At 63.0% G+C, this 15,820-nt stretch overlaps 1 protein-coding gene across 4 annotated transcripts in view; it reads left to right on the forward strand.

Moving 5' to 3' along the window:
- Positions 1-332: 332 nt before the first annotated feature.
- Positions 333-15,820, forward strand: part of INF2 (inverted formin, FH2 and WH2 domain containing) — a 29,745-nt gene continuing 14,257 nt past the window's right edge. For 2 of the 4 annotated variants that reach the window (XM_025391463.1, XM_025391465.1), the window contains exons 1-5: positions 333-474; positions 12,078-12,477; positions 13,806-13,921; positions 13,996-14,155; positions 14,622-14,655. In XM_025391463.1, the coding sequence (XP_025247248.1) occupies positions 12,087-12,477; positions 13,806-13,921; positions 13,996-14,155; positions 14,622-14,655 (701 nt within the window). In that variant the 5' untranslated portion in view covers positions 333-474; positions 12,078-12,086. Of the gene's footprint in view, positions 475-2,333; positions 2,512-10,100; positions 10,296-12,077; positions 12,478-13,805; positions 13,922-13,995; positions 14,156-14,621; positions 14,656-15,820 lie in introns of those variants that run through there. The other 2 variants (XM_025391464.1, XM_025391462.1) reach the window with 2 other exon arrangements.

Raw genomic sequence — 15,820 nt, forward strand, 5'->3', positions numbered from 1 at the left:
GGGAGGATGGGGGTGTAGGTGGACGGGAGGAGGCAGAGGACAGGGACTGGGCGGACAGTGGGGGCTGAGGCGGGGGACGGCAGCTCTTCGCGTCCCACCCCCATCTCCGCCCATCAGGAGCCAAGCCAGCGGCGACCGCGAGAGGGCGGCCAGGGTATTCACGGGTGTGGTGAGACCCCTTAAAGAGCTCTCAGGGGCCGGCCACAGTGGGCGGGGCCACCCCCAGCGACCACCCCCTCAGGCCCCGCCCCCGGCCCGCGCTCGCTCCCCACGTGGCAGCTGACGGGCGGGGCGGCACCTCCTCTTCCTCCCGCCCGCCCCGCCCCGCCCGCCCCTCGCCTGCCCCTCGCCCGCTTGGAGCCACGGTCCGAGCCTTGCGGAGCGCCGCAGTGGGATCCGGCTGCCCGCAGCCCCTGACCCGGCCCCGGACGGAGTGCCGGCAGCACCACCGCCCTCTGGCCGCTGCCTCACCGGGTAAGTCCTTGGCCTCGGGGTCCGCTAGGAGCCTCAGGGGAAACTGAGTCCGGGAGGAGGCGGGTGCGTGCTTGCGTCCAGGAGTGAGGCTCCGGGCTGCGGCGTGTGTGCCCCAGGTGGCGGCGGGCGGTTCCGCGGCGCAGGGCACAGTTCCCGGGCGGGGACCCCAGGGCACCCCTGGCCCCCCGGCACCGCGCGCCCCGCTCGGGACTGTGGTCCTCCGCGGCGCGGCACCGCCCGAGCGCGCACTGCCCGCAAAGTGGTGGGCCCAGGGTCGGCCGGGCCTACTCCAGGGGCAGGCGGGATTTCTGCGCCTCGCGGCTGCCACATCCTGACCATGAATCAGCCACAGTTGGGAAAATAAACTTCAACTTCGGGTCCGCAGCCCGGGTGGCACCCCGAGGTGCGCGCTGGCCTGCGGCCCCACCCTGACTGCTTGGCTTCCAGCTGCCCACGCGCAGGTGGGCGCACAGGGGGCTCTCCCCCCCATCCCCACCGCTGGCAGGCTTAGGGGAATCAGCCTCCATCACAGTTCTCTGTTCCTTTTGGGTGGGGTAGGAGCCAATCCCTGTGCGCCCCCAGACCCACCCGTCAACCCTCTAACTGGGGAGTCGCCCCAGGAGTGACCTTGACTAAGGAGGGGAAGCGGGGTGACCAGCTGTGTCCCTGACCATCCCCAGTCCCCCCTGGGGAGCACAGGCCTGGGGGTGGACTGCCTGTCTGGGCTTTCTGGGGCTCAAGCTCCCCACCCAGGGCTCCCGCAGCTCAGCTGTGACCACAGCGTTATTGGCCACTCCAGCTGGACACACCAGGAGGCAGAGAGTCTGAGACCCTGCCGGGGGCAGGGAACCAGGAACCGGGCCAGAGGTCAGGCACGCCCAGAAGGCGCTGGATGTAGGAAATTCCTTTACCACCAGCCCTGCCCCTCCCTCTGGCACTGGAATGGAGCAGGATACTTGCCCTCTTCGGGCCTCAGTTTCCACATTTGCACTCTGAAGGGTGGGACAGCAGTTCAGGCTGGGACCTGCTCCCTGCTGCCCTGCACAGGGGAAGGTGGGGTCCCAGAGCAGTGCTCCAGACCCCAAGGATGCCACCCAGCCAGGGACTTTTGGTGTGTGGGTGCTCAGCCCCCAGTGCAGCAAATAGCAGCACTGGGTTCCAGGCCTGGGGTCTGAGACCTCACACCGCTCCCATCCCTACCAGGGAGCAGCAATTTTCTGTTCTAAAAGCCCGGTTGGTGCAGTGAGCCCTCCTGCAACCTGAGGGAGCTGACCCCTGCCCAGGCCCCGCCCTCCCATCCCTGGACTGTCATGGGCCCTACAACCCAGCAAAGGAGGTGTCACTAGTGGGGACAGACCAAGTGGCCAGGTGCGCCTGTAGCCTCCACAGCCAGGGCTCCTGAGCAGCGAAGAGTTAACCTTCAGGTGAGCGCCCACTTTGTGGAGGAGCTGACGGCTGTCAAGCTAATGACACACCGCGCTTGTGGGGACGTGGAGGCTCCTACCTGAAATAGACTCTGTGCGCCTTCCATCAAAGTGCAGTTACTTCCCGGGTTGGAAAAGTTATGGGGTTCGTGCAGGCTGCGGGAGGGGTGGGTGGTGACTGGAAAGTAATTCGGTGCTGCCTGTGGATGTGGGGCAGGACGCAGCTGGCCCAGCTCTGGACGGGGACAGTGAAGTAAGCTCAAGCCTCTGGCTTTTTGCTGGTGCCTGGAGGTCAAATTTCCCCATAGTCAGGAATGAGACCTGACTCCCTGCTGCCAGCCTCCATCTTGCAAACAGCAGGTGTCTGGTAGGTGTGTGGTTCATGACCCAGTGGACATAAGACGTTGGAGAAGGCACACCCACCTCTGTTTTCAGGATGGTGGATGGGAAGGCCGGGAGGTGGAGACCACACAGGAGCCACTCTCTGGAGGGCAGTCCCCAGGAGCCACAGCAGAGCCAGGCCTAGTGGACAACTGAACTCAAAGACAAGGAGGCTGCTACCAGCTGTGGGAAGGAGAGAGGGCACGGGCGCGGACTCCCCATCGCTGGAGGGGTGAGCAGAGTCCAACCACCTGGCCCCCTGTTAGAGAGACTTCCACTCCTGCCAGCCTCACCCTAGGAGGGAGTCCTGCCTGGTCTGCCTCTGAGCACCCAGACAGCCTGAGTCCCGAGCTGGGGTGGGGTCTGTTCAGACAGCTGCCCCCCTGCCCAGCACTGGTATACCCTGGCGACCGCCAGGCCAGGAGAGCAGGGCAGACTGGTGGTGCCTGTCCTCTCCTGAGGGTTTGTCCTCTCTCACAGCCTTTTCTAAGCTGTAATTAAATAAGGAACCACAGGGGCTGCTCAGGGTCACCCCTCTGAGGGCTCATGTCAGTCCCCGAGAGCCAGCTCCAAGCCGGGCCTGTTCCCTCACCATTCACACCTGCCTGGGCCGTGTCTGTGTGCTTAGTGAGTGGGTGAGGAGGGAAGGAATGAGCCAGCCTGCCAGGTCCCACCGCACGGTCTCCCACCCTCATCCCTCCCGGTGAGGCGTGGGTCCTGCAGGAACATTCATTTCATAGATGAGGCAAGGGACAGTCAGTGCCATTTTACACTCAGTGCCATCCATTCTGCCAGGAGGGGCTGATAAAGCCCCTACTGTGTGCATCTGCCTTTGTGCCCAGAGCCTGGAGCCCAGCCCCGCTGGCACTGTGCCAGGTAGGCACATGGCACTTACTGGGTGTCAGGGTGCATATGGGCTGGCCCCACAGAGTAGCTGGAGGCCGAGGCCCCCCACCCCTTGTTGCTACCACTGGGGTAGGCTCAGGGTCCTGGCACTGCCACTCTGGGAATAGGACAGGCCTGTCCTGGTCAAGTAGCCGTTACCAGGCCTCCAAACTCGGGGATTGGTAGGGCAGGAATAGGCCCGCCCTCCAGGCAGCCACCTGTGTCAATCCAGAGCAGCGCATGCAGACAGAGAACTGCCCAAGGGCCAGCCTGGACCCCAGAGCCCTCCTGGCCAGTCAGGGCCTGGGTCACAGCCTGGGTGGTACAACAAGCATGGTCACAGCCCAGATGGGATGACTAGCGTGATGGCCCTGAGGACAGAATGGCCAAGGGCAAGGGCCAAGGCTGCCTTCCTCTTTGGCCTGCAGCTTTTCCCAGAGGCAGCAGAGGAGGGAGGGAGAGGGGCCAGGAGAGAAGGGCCAGGCTGGGCCACCCCGAGCCTCTGTGCCCTCAGTTCACTCCTGTTCTCACTTCAGAAGGGTGACTGGCCATGGCTGGGGTACCCTCTGTCTCCCTCAGCCCCAACCTCTGTCTGTTGGAAATGGCGTGGAGACTCAGAAGGAGCAGATGGGCACCACTGGAGGCCTGGCCGGGCTCCTGGCGGCCGAGCAAGGCCTTTGCAGGGTCAGAGGGACATGGGAAGATGCTGCCAAGGCCCCCGGCCCTGGTGCCCTGGGCAGGGACCCCCTGCTCCCGTGCTATGACAGCTCTCTACCACCCCACCCTCTTCCTGTGACCTGGACTCAATCTGAGCACCCCAAGGTCCAAAGTGGGAGAGGTGGGCTGGGGCGGATTGGAGGGCTGCCCTACTGTTACAGGGCTCTGCCCCAGGCCCACCTCACAGTGAAGACTGAGGCCCCCCAGGCAGCCCTTCGTGGGCCAGGAGCCATACCTGGGGCAGAGGGCAGGCTGTCTGCTTCCCATTTTGCAGAGGAGGGCTAATGTCAAAGCCTAGCTTTGAGGCTAACCCAGGGCACAGTTGAGGAGGGAGGGGGAGGGAACCAGTGGCCCACCGAACACACAGCCCTGGGTAACGGCTTCTCTGTATCATCTCCAAGCCCCCATTCAGCTGCTGTAGGCAGAGGCCAGCCCCAGCCCCTTGCTCTGCCCAGCCAGTGGCCGGCCGCCCAACACACATGGAGTCCCAGTGGGCATGGCCAGTGGTGCAGGTGTTTGTTCGTGCCTGAGCTATCCTGGCCCTCGCTGGGTCGGGGGTAGACATGGCCAGCTGTGCAAGGAGGGCCAGCATCCCACTGGCCTCCATCTCCCCATCTGTACCTGGGTCCTTGCAAGCCCTGGGACATGGCCTCGGTGTGCAGCCTGCCTGCCCCACCCTTTGTGCTGCTGGGTCCGTGTTCCTGCTCCAGGCACAGCTCAGACTGTCACCTGCACCCAGCCTAGGCCGGGAGGAGGACACAGGGTGGGGGTGAGGGAGTAACCACCTGTCCCCACCTGCCTTTGCTTCCACCTTGTGCACAAAAGTGAGTGGCCTGAGAACAGGAGCCCCTTGGGGACACCCAGGACCCTTGCCTATGCTTCCATGTGCAGAGGGCCCCCCTGGCTGCCCCTTTCCTGGGCCAGGCCAGGCTGTGGAGGTACAGGCAGAGCAGTGAGGGGCTGCCTGCAGGAGCTGGCAGAGCCATGGGCCGGGCCCAGGAGGGGCCTCACAGGCGGTGCTGGCTTAGCCAACCCAGGTCAGAGCTACAGGGCCCTGGAGAACATCCTGGCCATTTTACAGATGAGAAAACTGAATCTCGAATGGACCTGGCTCTCAGGCCCCTGGCACCTTCGTGTCCCAGCAAGCATTGCCAAGCAGCATGTTGTACCCACGCTGAGGATCTTGTTTGCCCTGTTGGGCCTGACAGGCTGCCTGGCACTGGCTGCCTGGAGGAGAGGTCAAGAGACGCTGAGCAGGGGCTGCAAAGACTCATGCAACGTCCCAGCACCATCCCAGCTCCGTCCCAGCCGCCAAACAGGAGGTGTGGGCTGAGCGGGAAGGCGGGTGGTCAGGGCATGCGCTGTGCGTGGTTATGCACTGGCATTACAGGCGGCGTCTCGTTGATCTGTCAGTAAGCTGTGGGGTTGGCATTGACACGCTCATCCGCATTTGAGGACAGGAACCAGGAGATCCTATGGGTCACAGGCCGGTCAGCGGCAGAGCCCAGTCTCACCCAGAATCAGAGCCGCCCCCACCCTGGGCCCTGGCAGCAGCCCCTGGCCGTGCTGGGTGCGCAGGCTCAGCCTCTCCCCCACTCTCAATCTGTCTTTGTTCTCCGTGCTCCTGGGAAGGCAGCTGCTAGTGGGGATGTGGGCTGGGGGCAGGGACCACGGAGCCTGGCTTATGGGCAGACAGCGGGCAGCCGTCCTGTCCTGGCACAGGCAGGGTGGGGGCTGGACACCCTGGGGCCTAGCGAGGCACACAGCAATCAGGACCTGAACCCTGCAGCTGGGGCCTGGCTCCAACCAGCTGCTGCCCTTCCCCTCCCAGGTTGAGAGAGGCCTTTTCTGAGGACAGAGGAGGGACCTGGGGGCCTCGGAGGGAGGCATCTCTGAGTGTGTCTGGTCTCGAGGGAGGAAACCCAAGTGGGACATTTCTGGTGATGACCTCCTGGTCTTCATGCTCCTGGCCACCTGCCCCCATTGCCCAGCAGACCCCCTGCAGGGTACGTCTGGGGTCTGCGATAGGCCACCCCTGGGCTCATGCCACCTGCAGGGCCTGATCAGGCCCTGTGCCCTCCCCAGTCCCTAACCACAGATCTGCACACATCACTCCCAGCCACAGCCATAGTAGGTGCTGGCAGGCCCTCAGACAGACTCAGGAAGTACTTCCAGTGCAGCCACTGGTCCCCCCACGCCTCTCCCTGGGCCCCCAGGCTCCAGCCCAGACCCCCGAGAAAGCCAGAGGTGACCAGGCCCTCAGGGAGCACCCCGTTGGCCCTGCTCTTTGTGCAGTGGAGACACTGTGGCCTGGAGAAGGTGACTGGCGAGCCGCCCGCCCACCCCAGCCCTGCACACACCCTCAGTGCAGGTGGAAGCGAGAGCCTGGCTTCCTGGTGTGGGGCCACCGCCCTTCCTGTCCTCCCTTGCCTGGGCTACGCTTGCCGACCCTACTCCCAGTGAGCCCTCCTTCCAGTGAGCTGGGGCATTTCCTGTTTGCTGCATCCCCCCCACCCCCCCCTACAGACAGAGCCACCCTCCTCCCTGTGGCTTCCACAGGGCTCTGTTCCTAACCCAGGAAGACGTACCTCCCCCAGGCCTACTGTCTGCCCCAGATCCTGGGGACACAGAGAGCCCAGCTGTAGCCTGGCTCCCGGACCAGTGGTGTCCCCTGGCATTCAGTGCTGGCCAGCCCGGACCCCCAGCCACCTCCACCAACACTTGCCAGAGTGCCATGAAGGACCCCTGGCTCCCAGCTCTCTCCCTGGGTGACCCAAGCAGGGGCTGCCGCCGCTCTGAGCCCAGCTTCCCTCTGGGAGATGTTGCTGCTGTCTTTTGATCATTTTGCTTGCTTTCTTCCTCAGTAGCAAACAACCGTATTCATCCTAGATGCAGCTTTGGTTAGTGATTGGGCAGGTGTCCTGGTGGCATCGCACACACCATGTGATTGAACTCCGTCACCATGTGGCTGCTTTCCATCTTTGTCTTCTGATCATGACGCTGCTGAGAGCGTCTTTCTACCTACCCACTCCCAGGGGGCCCTTCTGTCCTGCTGTGGGTCTCCACAGTGGCCCAGGGGGCCCTCTTTGCACAACAAGCAGAGCTCAAGAGGGCTTTGGAGGCAGGAGTCTCACACTGCATCCAGATCTTGGGGACTGCAGGCAGCATGAGGGCTAGAGTGCTTCTTGGGTGTGAGATGGGCCAGGGGACAGTGAGGACACAACCAGCCCTCACTGAGGCCCAGTGCGCCCCATGCCCCTGGACAGGTGGCAACGGGTGGACCCCCATCCTCGCCTGCCTTGAGGCCCCCTGTATACAGGCCCTCCCTGGGCCTTGCCGGCAGTCGGTGAGCCACCAGGTCAGTGGAGGTCCCTCAAGGGGCCGTTGGCCGGGTGGGGAAGGTGACACATGCCGGAGGCTCAAAGGAGCTGGTAGTCTGAGTGGGAGGGAGGGGAATGGGGGTCATGGTAGGACAGGCTCAGCTCCAGGTGCGTCCACCGCCCTGCAGGGCCTGGGCTGCCTAGAACCCCAGGGTGCTGCCAGGAACGCGTGCGGTTCTGGAGATCCATGGGTTGCCAAGCAGTGGAAAAATTTGGGCTCTTGGAGGAGCTAAAAATACAGTGTGGCAGCCCCTGCCTCCTAGTTCCGGAATCCTCTCCTGCCGTTCTGCCCGCCCACCCCGTGGAAGACAAGTTCCCTCCCTGCACCCTCACCACCAACGCTGGCTCAGGGCCCAGAAGCATCCATCCCTGTGCCAGTGCCAGAAGGGCCACACTGCGGCTGCCTGCCCACTCCCAGGCAGTGGCCCCCGCAGGCGCTCAGGTGCCCAGCCGGTGCCTGCCCTACCCCCGCCTCTGCTTCAGGATCCCCAGAGCCCCTTAGTCCCAGGCACACAAGGCAGTACCTGCCTCCCCAGGGCTGTCCGGCTCAGGGCTTGGCCTGTTCCTCGTGGGGAGCCTGGACTCAGGCAGACCTCTCCCTTCCCTACCAGTGGGGCCTTCACACGGGAGGGGGCTGTTCCAGGCAGACTCAGAACATGTCACAGTGGGGCCTCCAGGCCCACTGGTGCTGGCTGAGGGCATAGGACCCGCCACACGGTGCTGTGGAAGGCCCTCCTCGCCTGGTTCCTGGGAGGCAAGTGAGGGAGCCGAGGCCTGGGGGCTTCAGGGGCTGGCTCAGGTCCCTCAGGTACCCAGGATTCAGGCCTGGGTACCCTAACCCCAGCCCGTGTGCCACTCAGGGTCATGGGCCCATGCAGGAGCCCCCAGCTACTCTCCACAGCTCGGGGCTGGGCCTGCCTCAAGAGCCCACACTCCCCGGCTCTGGTTTTCTGTCTGCACAGCAGGGGCTGGGCACATGGCCTCAGGTCTAGTGAAGGCCAGCGATGTCCCTGTCCCCACCCACACCACACACTCAGCTTGACTGCTGACTGCCAGGCGGGGCAGAGGCCCTGCGGCTTCCCGAGTGTCAGTGCAGCTGCCCTAGCGTGTAGGCATTCAGATGGAGGTGCTGGCAGCACCACACCAGGCTGTCCAGGCCCAGGCCCAGAGGGGGACCCTGCCTGCAGGAGCTGGAGTCTGAGGGGAGAGGCGTGGCCCTGTCCTCTGGAAGCCCCACGCTAGTGCTAAAGAACCACGGTGACGTCCCACTAGCGTGGGTGGGGTGAGCCCCTCAGACCTCAGAGTCTTCGTCTGCAGAAGACCTGCCCTGTGCGGTTCCATTGGTGCCGGTGGACTGCTGGGGGTGGGGTGGATGGGACACCCCTTCTTGGCGTCCTGACCCTTTTGCTGTCTGAGGCGTGGGGTCTGGCCTGAGCCATGGGTACTGGGCCCTGCAGAGCCTGGATGGTCCTGCCCTGCCTCAGCCAGAGTTGGTGTCGGCTGTAAAAAAGATTGCGAAGAACGCAAATTCCTGTGCCTGTGGGGAGGTGGCCACGCCCTACAGCCGGGGCTGGGGAGCTCTGAGGACACATTCCTGTGCTGGTGGCCCCGCCAACCCACTTTCCAGATGGACAACAGAGAAGGGCAGCCTGCCCCGGGGCACACAGCTCAGCAATGAGACTCCCGCCCCCTGCCCTTCTCAGTTGGCACTGGCACCTTCCAGGGTATTGTTCCCCGTAGCCCCGTGCCCCTGAGATCAGTACACTGTGGGTTCCTTCTGGAATCCTTGCAGAAGTGGACACCACCCCCCAGTAAAAACAGGCAAGGCTGTTTGTGCAGAGCTGGCTGTAGCAGGGAGTCGGCCACTGCCACCCGCGTTTAGCAGATACTCAGGCGGGCGGGGCAGTGGGAAGCCTCATGGTTTTCTCATGGATATTTCACTCTATACATAGAAAGCTTTTTATAGACAAAGGGAAGGCTCGGGGATGCCCTGAGAGAGGCTGCTGGCTGGAAGTCGGGCTCCTATGATGGGACAAAAATCACAGAAGCTGTCAGTTATTAACGAGGTCCCGGCCGTTTGGGGCCAGTGGCCAGATTGCGGGTCAGAGTGCTGCATATATAGTCTGGCCGTGGTGTGTTTGCAGGTTCAGCCTCATGCTGAAAAGCAGTTGGAACATTCCCCATTGTAGAGACCGGGGGGCGCAGATGAGATCGGGCAGCCTTGGTGGCATCGCAGAAGGAGGAAGGCAGCTCTGGTCTCATCCTCCGGGTCCTCAGCTGGAACCCTGTCTGTGCTGGGCCGTAGCCCAGCAAGGCCCTGCTACACTCACTGCCCCCAGACAGCACCTGGTGAGGCACGGTCAACCGGGGCAGCTCAGACACAGAGCTGGGCACCCAGGCACAGGGGTATGGAAAGCTGATGGGCAGGAGGGCCAGTTTCCTCCCACCGTGGCTCCACCCCACTGACCAAGGGGGCTCCTCTTGACTGGGGTCTTTCAGGGACTTGCACAGGGCAAGGAGCACTGGGCAGTGCCAAGAGGGGCAGTACTCAGGTCAGGGAGCACCTTTGAGTCCAGGGACACCCTGGGGCCTGGGGCACAAGTGGCTCGCGGAGGCACTGCTTGTCTCTAAAAGGTCAGGATTTTTTGCGTGGAGGGACCCCTGGGGCTCTTGGCTGGAGAGGACACTCTGGATGCCAGGGGCCGGGCCTGGGAGAGTTCATAACTCCGTCCGCTCAGCCTGTGCCAAGGAGACTCCGGCCAATGGAAGCGGGGGAGGAAAGGAGGGTCAGTTCTGGGGCCTCTTTAGGCAGCAGCAGCCAAGGTGGGTGGGAATACGTGCAGAGACTCGGCTGCCTGGCTCTTCATGGTGGTGGGAGCAACCCCTACTGCTACCAGGAGGGGCGTTGGGGACCCGGGTGGCTCTGGCAGCTCAGCGGTCCGCAGCAATGAGAAGCCAGGGGAGCGTGAGGAGCAGCCCAGGGCAGGGCCCAGAGTGGGTGGGCAGAGGCGGCCGGAAGGTCCTGCGCATCTGGGTGAGTGGATAGCCACTGGGTGACCAAGAGGGCTGGGCCTGGGAGGGCAGCTTAAAACCACAGTGGGCCGGGGGCTCCGGGCTCTCTGCTGTACAGTGCCCAGACCAGGACCCCCTGCCGGGAGGAGGGGCATCCCAAGGACAGCCTCTCAGGATGCTCCTGGCAGCCTGATGCTGGAGGTGCGGAGGAGGAAACTGAGGCCTAGGTAGGATGAGTGACTGGGCCCAGGTCTGCTGGTGAGGGCCCGAGCTGGGGACACGCAGATCAGAGCTCTGGCTTACACCTGTCAGGCTGCCTCCTGGAAGGAACCCGCTGGCCCCCCGGGGCAGTTGAACAGGTGGAGGGCTGAGGGGTGGTGCGGGGAGTAGGGGCTGGACTGCCGGAAACACCAGGCTTGGTCGTGGGCCAGGCTGGGGAGTGGGCCTGAGACCTCAAGGGCAGGTGCTCCAGGACACTCTCCCAAGGCAGGAGGGGAGGAATGGGGCCTCCAGTGGTGAGGACAGCAGCGGGGCTGGGGCCAGAGCCGCCTGGGGAGGCAGGCGCTTGGGTTCTCAACCCCGCTTGGCTTCTGTGACCTCAAATGCCCCTCGGCCGGGGGTCCCCTGACTTACCAGGCTGCGCAGCACTTGAAGCAAAGCCATGCGGGACCTCCAGTCACAGCCCAGCCGTGCCCAGGTGAGGGACTGTGGGCACAGACCCAGCTTCTCTGGGACCCAGCCGCCTCCAGTTCCCCACCTGTTGCAGGAGGTATAAAGTGCCTGCCTTGGAGGTGGTGGGAAGCCAAGGGCCAGGGGTGGAGAGTGCTGGGCCAGGGTGGAGGCTCAGAGCGTGTCCCTGCCAGGCCCGGCCCCCGAGCTCCCTCCCCGAGGCTCCACGCAGCCGTTCTCAGACGCTAAATATAAGATCTGAGCCATACATGGTTGCAGGAGGGCCTGGGATGCCCCTGACCTTCGAGGCCAGTTCCCAGGGTCTGTGGCTGGGGACAGCAGCTGGGGAGATGTGGTGGCGTGGAGCTGATGTCAGAGGTGCAACCGCCTGTCCTGCTGTTCTGTTTTAGGGAAAGGCACATGTTGGGGCTCTTCTGGGCTGGGCCTGTTACCAGGGTGTTCCCAGGGCTGAAGTCAGACCTCTTGCGACTGAATTCTGGTTAAACCCTGAGTGCCAAGGGTCTCCGTCTTCCTGTTGGTGTGAGCCCCCCACCCACATGCAGATGGGCAGACTGAGGCCCAGGGGAGACCCGGGAGCCGCCTCTCCTCCCCAGCCATGCTCTTGACGCTGTGGGCAGCCCAGGCAGTGCCTGAGGTTTGGAATCTCCCTGTCCATATTGTCCACTGGGGCCGGGGAAGTGCCCTGGGGTGAGATAAGGGAGCCTCAGATGTGCCGTTTTGTTGCATCATGACCACGGGTAGTGTTCCAGCCAGTGGAGCCTCCTGCTCCCCCCAGTCCTTCCCAAGCTCATCCGGTCCTGTCAAGTCGCAGGGGCCGTGCTGGCCTCGGAATTGCGATGCAGGTTTCTGAGCCGGCTCCTCCCCTCCTAGCCCTGAGCCTGGGGGTCCACATGCGTGCAGTGGGGCCCTTCCTGCCTGCCGCCTCAGTTGCCGAAATTCGGTCAGGGATGAGTACAGGGAAGCCTAAGATAGAGTGGGGGACACAGAGCTACTCCTAACCCTCAGCATGGCACGTGAGCAGGAATTGCAGCAGAGAAACTGAGGCTGAGGGATGTGGCCAGGAGGACAGCCCCCATCCCCTCCCCGCTGACGGCTCCCTGCCCTCTGCCCGCAGCTCGGCAAGATGTCGGTGAAGGAGGGTGCACAGCGCAAGTGGGCAGCGCTAAAGGAGAAGCTGGGGCCACAGGACTCGGACCCCACAGAGGCCAACCTGGAGAGCGCGGACCCTGAGCTGTGCATCCGGCTGCTCCAGATGCCCTCTGTGGTCAACTACTCTGGCCTGCGCAAGCGCCTGGAGGGCAGCGACGGCAGCTGGATGGTGCAATTCCTGGAGCAGAGCGGCCTGGACCTGCTGCTTGAGGCGCTGGCGCGGCTGTCGGGCCGCGGCGTGGCACGCATCTCGGATGCCCTGCTGCAGCTCACCTGCGTGAGCTGCGTGCGCGCCGTCATGAACTCGCGGCAGGGCATCGAGTACATCCTCAGCAACCAGGGCTACGTGCGCCAGCTCTCCCAGGGTGAGCCGCAGTGCGGGAGGGCCTCCCAGGCGGACGCTAGGGACCTGGTATGAGGCTTCAGCCTGGGGACCCACCAGGAGGAAGGCAGCCAGACAGGCAAGGAGGGCTTCCTGGAGGACTGGCTTCCTGGGCTCAGGAAAAACATCCACATTCACTCCTAATCTGAGGCTTCCAGGTCACCCCAGTCCCCGCACTGCTGCACCAGCGGTCCCCTTGTGCCCCCCTGTGTTCTGTGGCTCTGCTCCACCCTTCCTCCCCATCCTGTGCTGGCTCCCACCCTCTGGCCTCTCTGCCCTTGTCCACACCTCGGCGGCAGGAGTCACCTGAGTTAGAGATGCAAATCCACCCGAGTGGCTCCTACATACACCTGCCTGGCTCCAAACCCTTCAGCCTCAGCCTAGACAGAGCCCTTCAGATCTGGCCCACATCTACTGATGGTGCCACCCTCCACCTCCCAGCGCCTTCCCCAGCGTTTCCCTCCCTGCCCTGTCCCCTACTCCAGCACCCAAGGACCTCGTCCCCGGCAGGCAGGCCTCTTGTCTCTGCCTCTGCTCATGTTTTCTGCCTTTGTGTCCTCCAAGGTCCTGAACTAAGCCCTTAAGCCCCAGCTCCCTTTCCCCTCCTCCAGGAAGTCTCCCCAGCCTGTGCCCAAAGTTAGTCCTGGCCCCTTGAGAGAACCCCTTGCTGTGCCACTCCATGGCTGCTGCCAGGTCCCACCGATGCTTGGGGATGAGCTAGGGTGGGCAGTGATGGGCAGGGCGGGACCCACGGGGGCAGCAGGTACCTGTGCGGGCAAGCAAGCCAGAGGCACCTCGTTTCTGTTGGACCGAGGGGACAGAGGCAGGTGCAGGGACCAGCCACTCTCAGCCTGTCTCCCCAGCCTGGGCCTGGCAGGGCCCCTCTATGGAGTCTTTTGTGAATTGTTCTCAGCAGGGTCAGATGAGAGACACCCCCAGAACTTTCACAGCTCCAGGGATGGGGTGGGAGGCAGGGGTTCATAGGAATGAGGTTATGTCTGCCGTAAACACAGTAAGTGCTGCATTGGGAGAAAACCTGGGCCCAGAGCCAGTGACAGGATGGGGCGGCTGCCTCCAAGCCCTTCCCTGCAGGGTCTGGCCCTGTGGTCCAGGAGCAGAGTCAGGACACCGAGGAGTGGGCAGCTCGTTGGGTCCCAGCCCTTTGTTCAGCACTGCGATGGGCCACGGACAAGTGCCCGGCACCCCCTGGCGTCTGCCTGCCAGGCCCAGAGCCCCAGCCCTGAGCCCAGCTGCACAGGCATAGGAAAGGGTGCATTGGCCCTGCTGAGCCTGCCTACTCCACCCTGGCAGCCCTGGACACATCCAACGTGATGGTGAAGAAGCAGGTGTTTGAGCTGCTGGCCGCCCTGTGCATCTACTCTCCCGAGGGCCACGCACTGACCCTGGACGCCCTGGACCACTACAAGGTGGGTGGCAGGGCCTGGGCCTGGGCACGTGGGGCTCCCTGCCTGGGTGTGCCCTGACCCCGCCCTCCCCGCAGACGGTGTGCAGCCAGCAGTACCGCTTCAGCATTGTCATGAACGAGCTCTCCGGCAGCGACAACGTGCCTTACGTAGTCACCCTGCTCAGCGTGATCAACGCCGTCATTCTGGGCCCCGAGGACCTGCGCACGCGCACCCAGCTGCGGAATGAGTTTATCGGTAAGCGCCTGCCCTGGGCTGCATGCCCGCTCCTGCCCACCTCTTGGCCAGTGCATCTCATGCTGCATCCACCTGGGGAGGTGGGAGCACCACAAAACCTGCCCCCGGCCCAGGGCCCCAGAGGAAGGCACCATCTCGGGCCTGCCACCACCTGCCCCTTCGATGGACATGGGCCTCAGAACGCCTGGGGGTCAACCCTGGACTGTTCTCAGTTACGAGGCTGGCCAGGCAGTGGAGTAGGACAGGGGGCTTGAGACCTGGTTCCCACCCTGCCTGTTCTGAGCCCTGAGTAAGCATCACTGTGTGTCCAGCGTGACGTCTCCCCTCATGTCTCCCCTCTGGAGCCTCAGGTCTCTGGTGTCCCGTGACTGCAGCAGAGCAGGCCGGGTGCTCTGGGTGGCAGAAGTAAACTGGGGACGGTGGGGTGTGGCCTCTAAACCCTCTGACCCTGTCCGTCCCTTCGCAGGGCTGCAGCTGCTGGATGTCCTAGCTCGCCTGCGGTGAGTCCCCACTGTGGCGGTCCTGCCGGCTGCCCCTACTGCTCCCAGGGCCAGGCCCACCTGCCCTTTGGATCCCAGCCACCTCACCTAAGCAGCATCTCCAATGGCAGGGAGGTGGCTCCCCTGGAGTAACCCCAGGGGGTCCAGCCAGAAGCCAGGTCTCAGGCTAGAGTCCAGCTCACTGTCCCTGGCAGCTGCCCACAGAAACTAGGGTTGCAGCAGCCATAGAAAGGACAGATGAGCTCATATCCTTTGCACACCGTGGATGGAGCTAGAGGCCGTGATCCTAAGTGAACCAACCCAGAAACAGGAAATGAAATGCCAGTAAGAGGGAACTACAGGGTGATTCACGTGGATGCAAGATGGAGACAGGGACACGGGCTTCAGGAGCGAGAGTTGAAAAACTACCTACAGGCACAGTGTTCATTGCTACTTGGTGTCAGGCCCACTAGAACAAGGGTCCCCAACCCCCCGGCTGTGGACCGGTAGATGGCTTGTTGGAACCGGGCCATGCAGCAGAAAGTGAGTGGTGGGCAGGCATTCCCGCCTGAGCTCCACCTCCCGTCAGATCAGCACTGCATTAGATTCTCACTGTGCACGCACACGAGGGATCCAGGCTCCTCATGACAATCTAATGCCTGATGATCGGGGGTGGAACAGGTTTATCCCTAAACCATTCCCGTCACCCCAGTCTATGGAAAAATTGTCTTCCACAAAACCAGTCCCTGGTGCTGGAAAGGCTGGGGACCACTGCCCTAGAAGGCTAATCCCCTATGTTACACAGTGTACCATGTGGCAAACATGCACATGTACCCCCTGAGTCTAAAATAAATTTTTTTAAAAAAAGAAACTAGGGTTGCCAGGTACTGTATGGGACATGAAGTTCATTCAGGTTTCAATACACAACAGACAATGTTTTTGTGTAAATATATCCCAGATGTTGCATGGGATATACTTATGCCAAAAGTTACTCGTTGTTTGTCTGAAATTCAAATTGAACAGGTACTCTGTAGTTTCATTTGCTAAATCTTGCAGCCCTGCTGAGAACCCACATAGCTGGGAAGCTCTATCCCAGGCCTCAGTCAGGACTGTACTCAGGGGAGTCAGCTTGGAGGAGCCCAGGGCTAGAACGCCTTGTGTTGAAATGGCCTCAGGAGCCAGGCGC

This window comes from Theropithecus gelada, chromosome 7b (genome assembly GCF_003255815.1).
Source record: "Theropithecus gelada isolate Dixy chromosome 7b, Tgel_1.0, whole genome shotgun sequence".
Taxonomy (NCBI): Eukaryota; Metazoa; Chordata; class Mammalia; order Primates; family Cercopithecidae; genus Theropithecus; species Theropithecus gelada.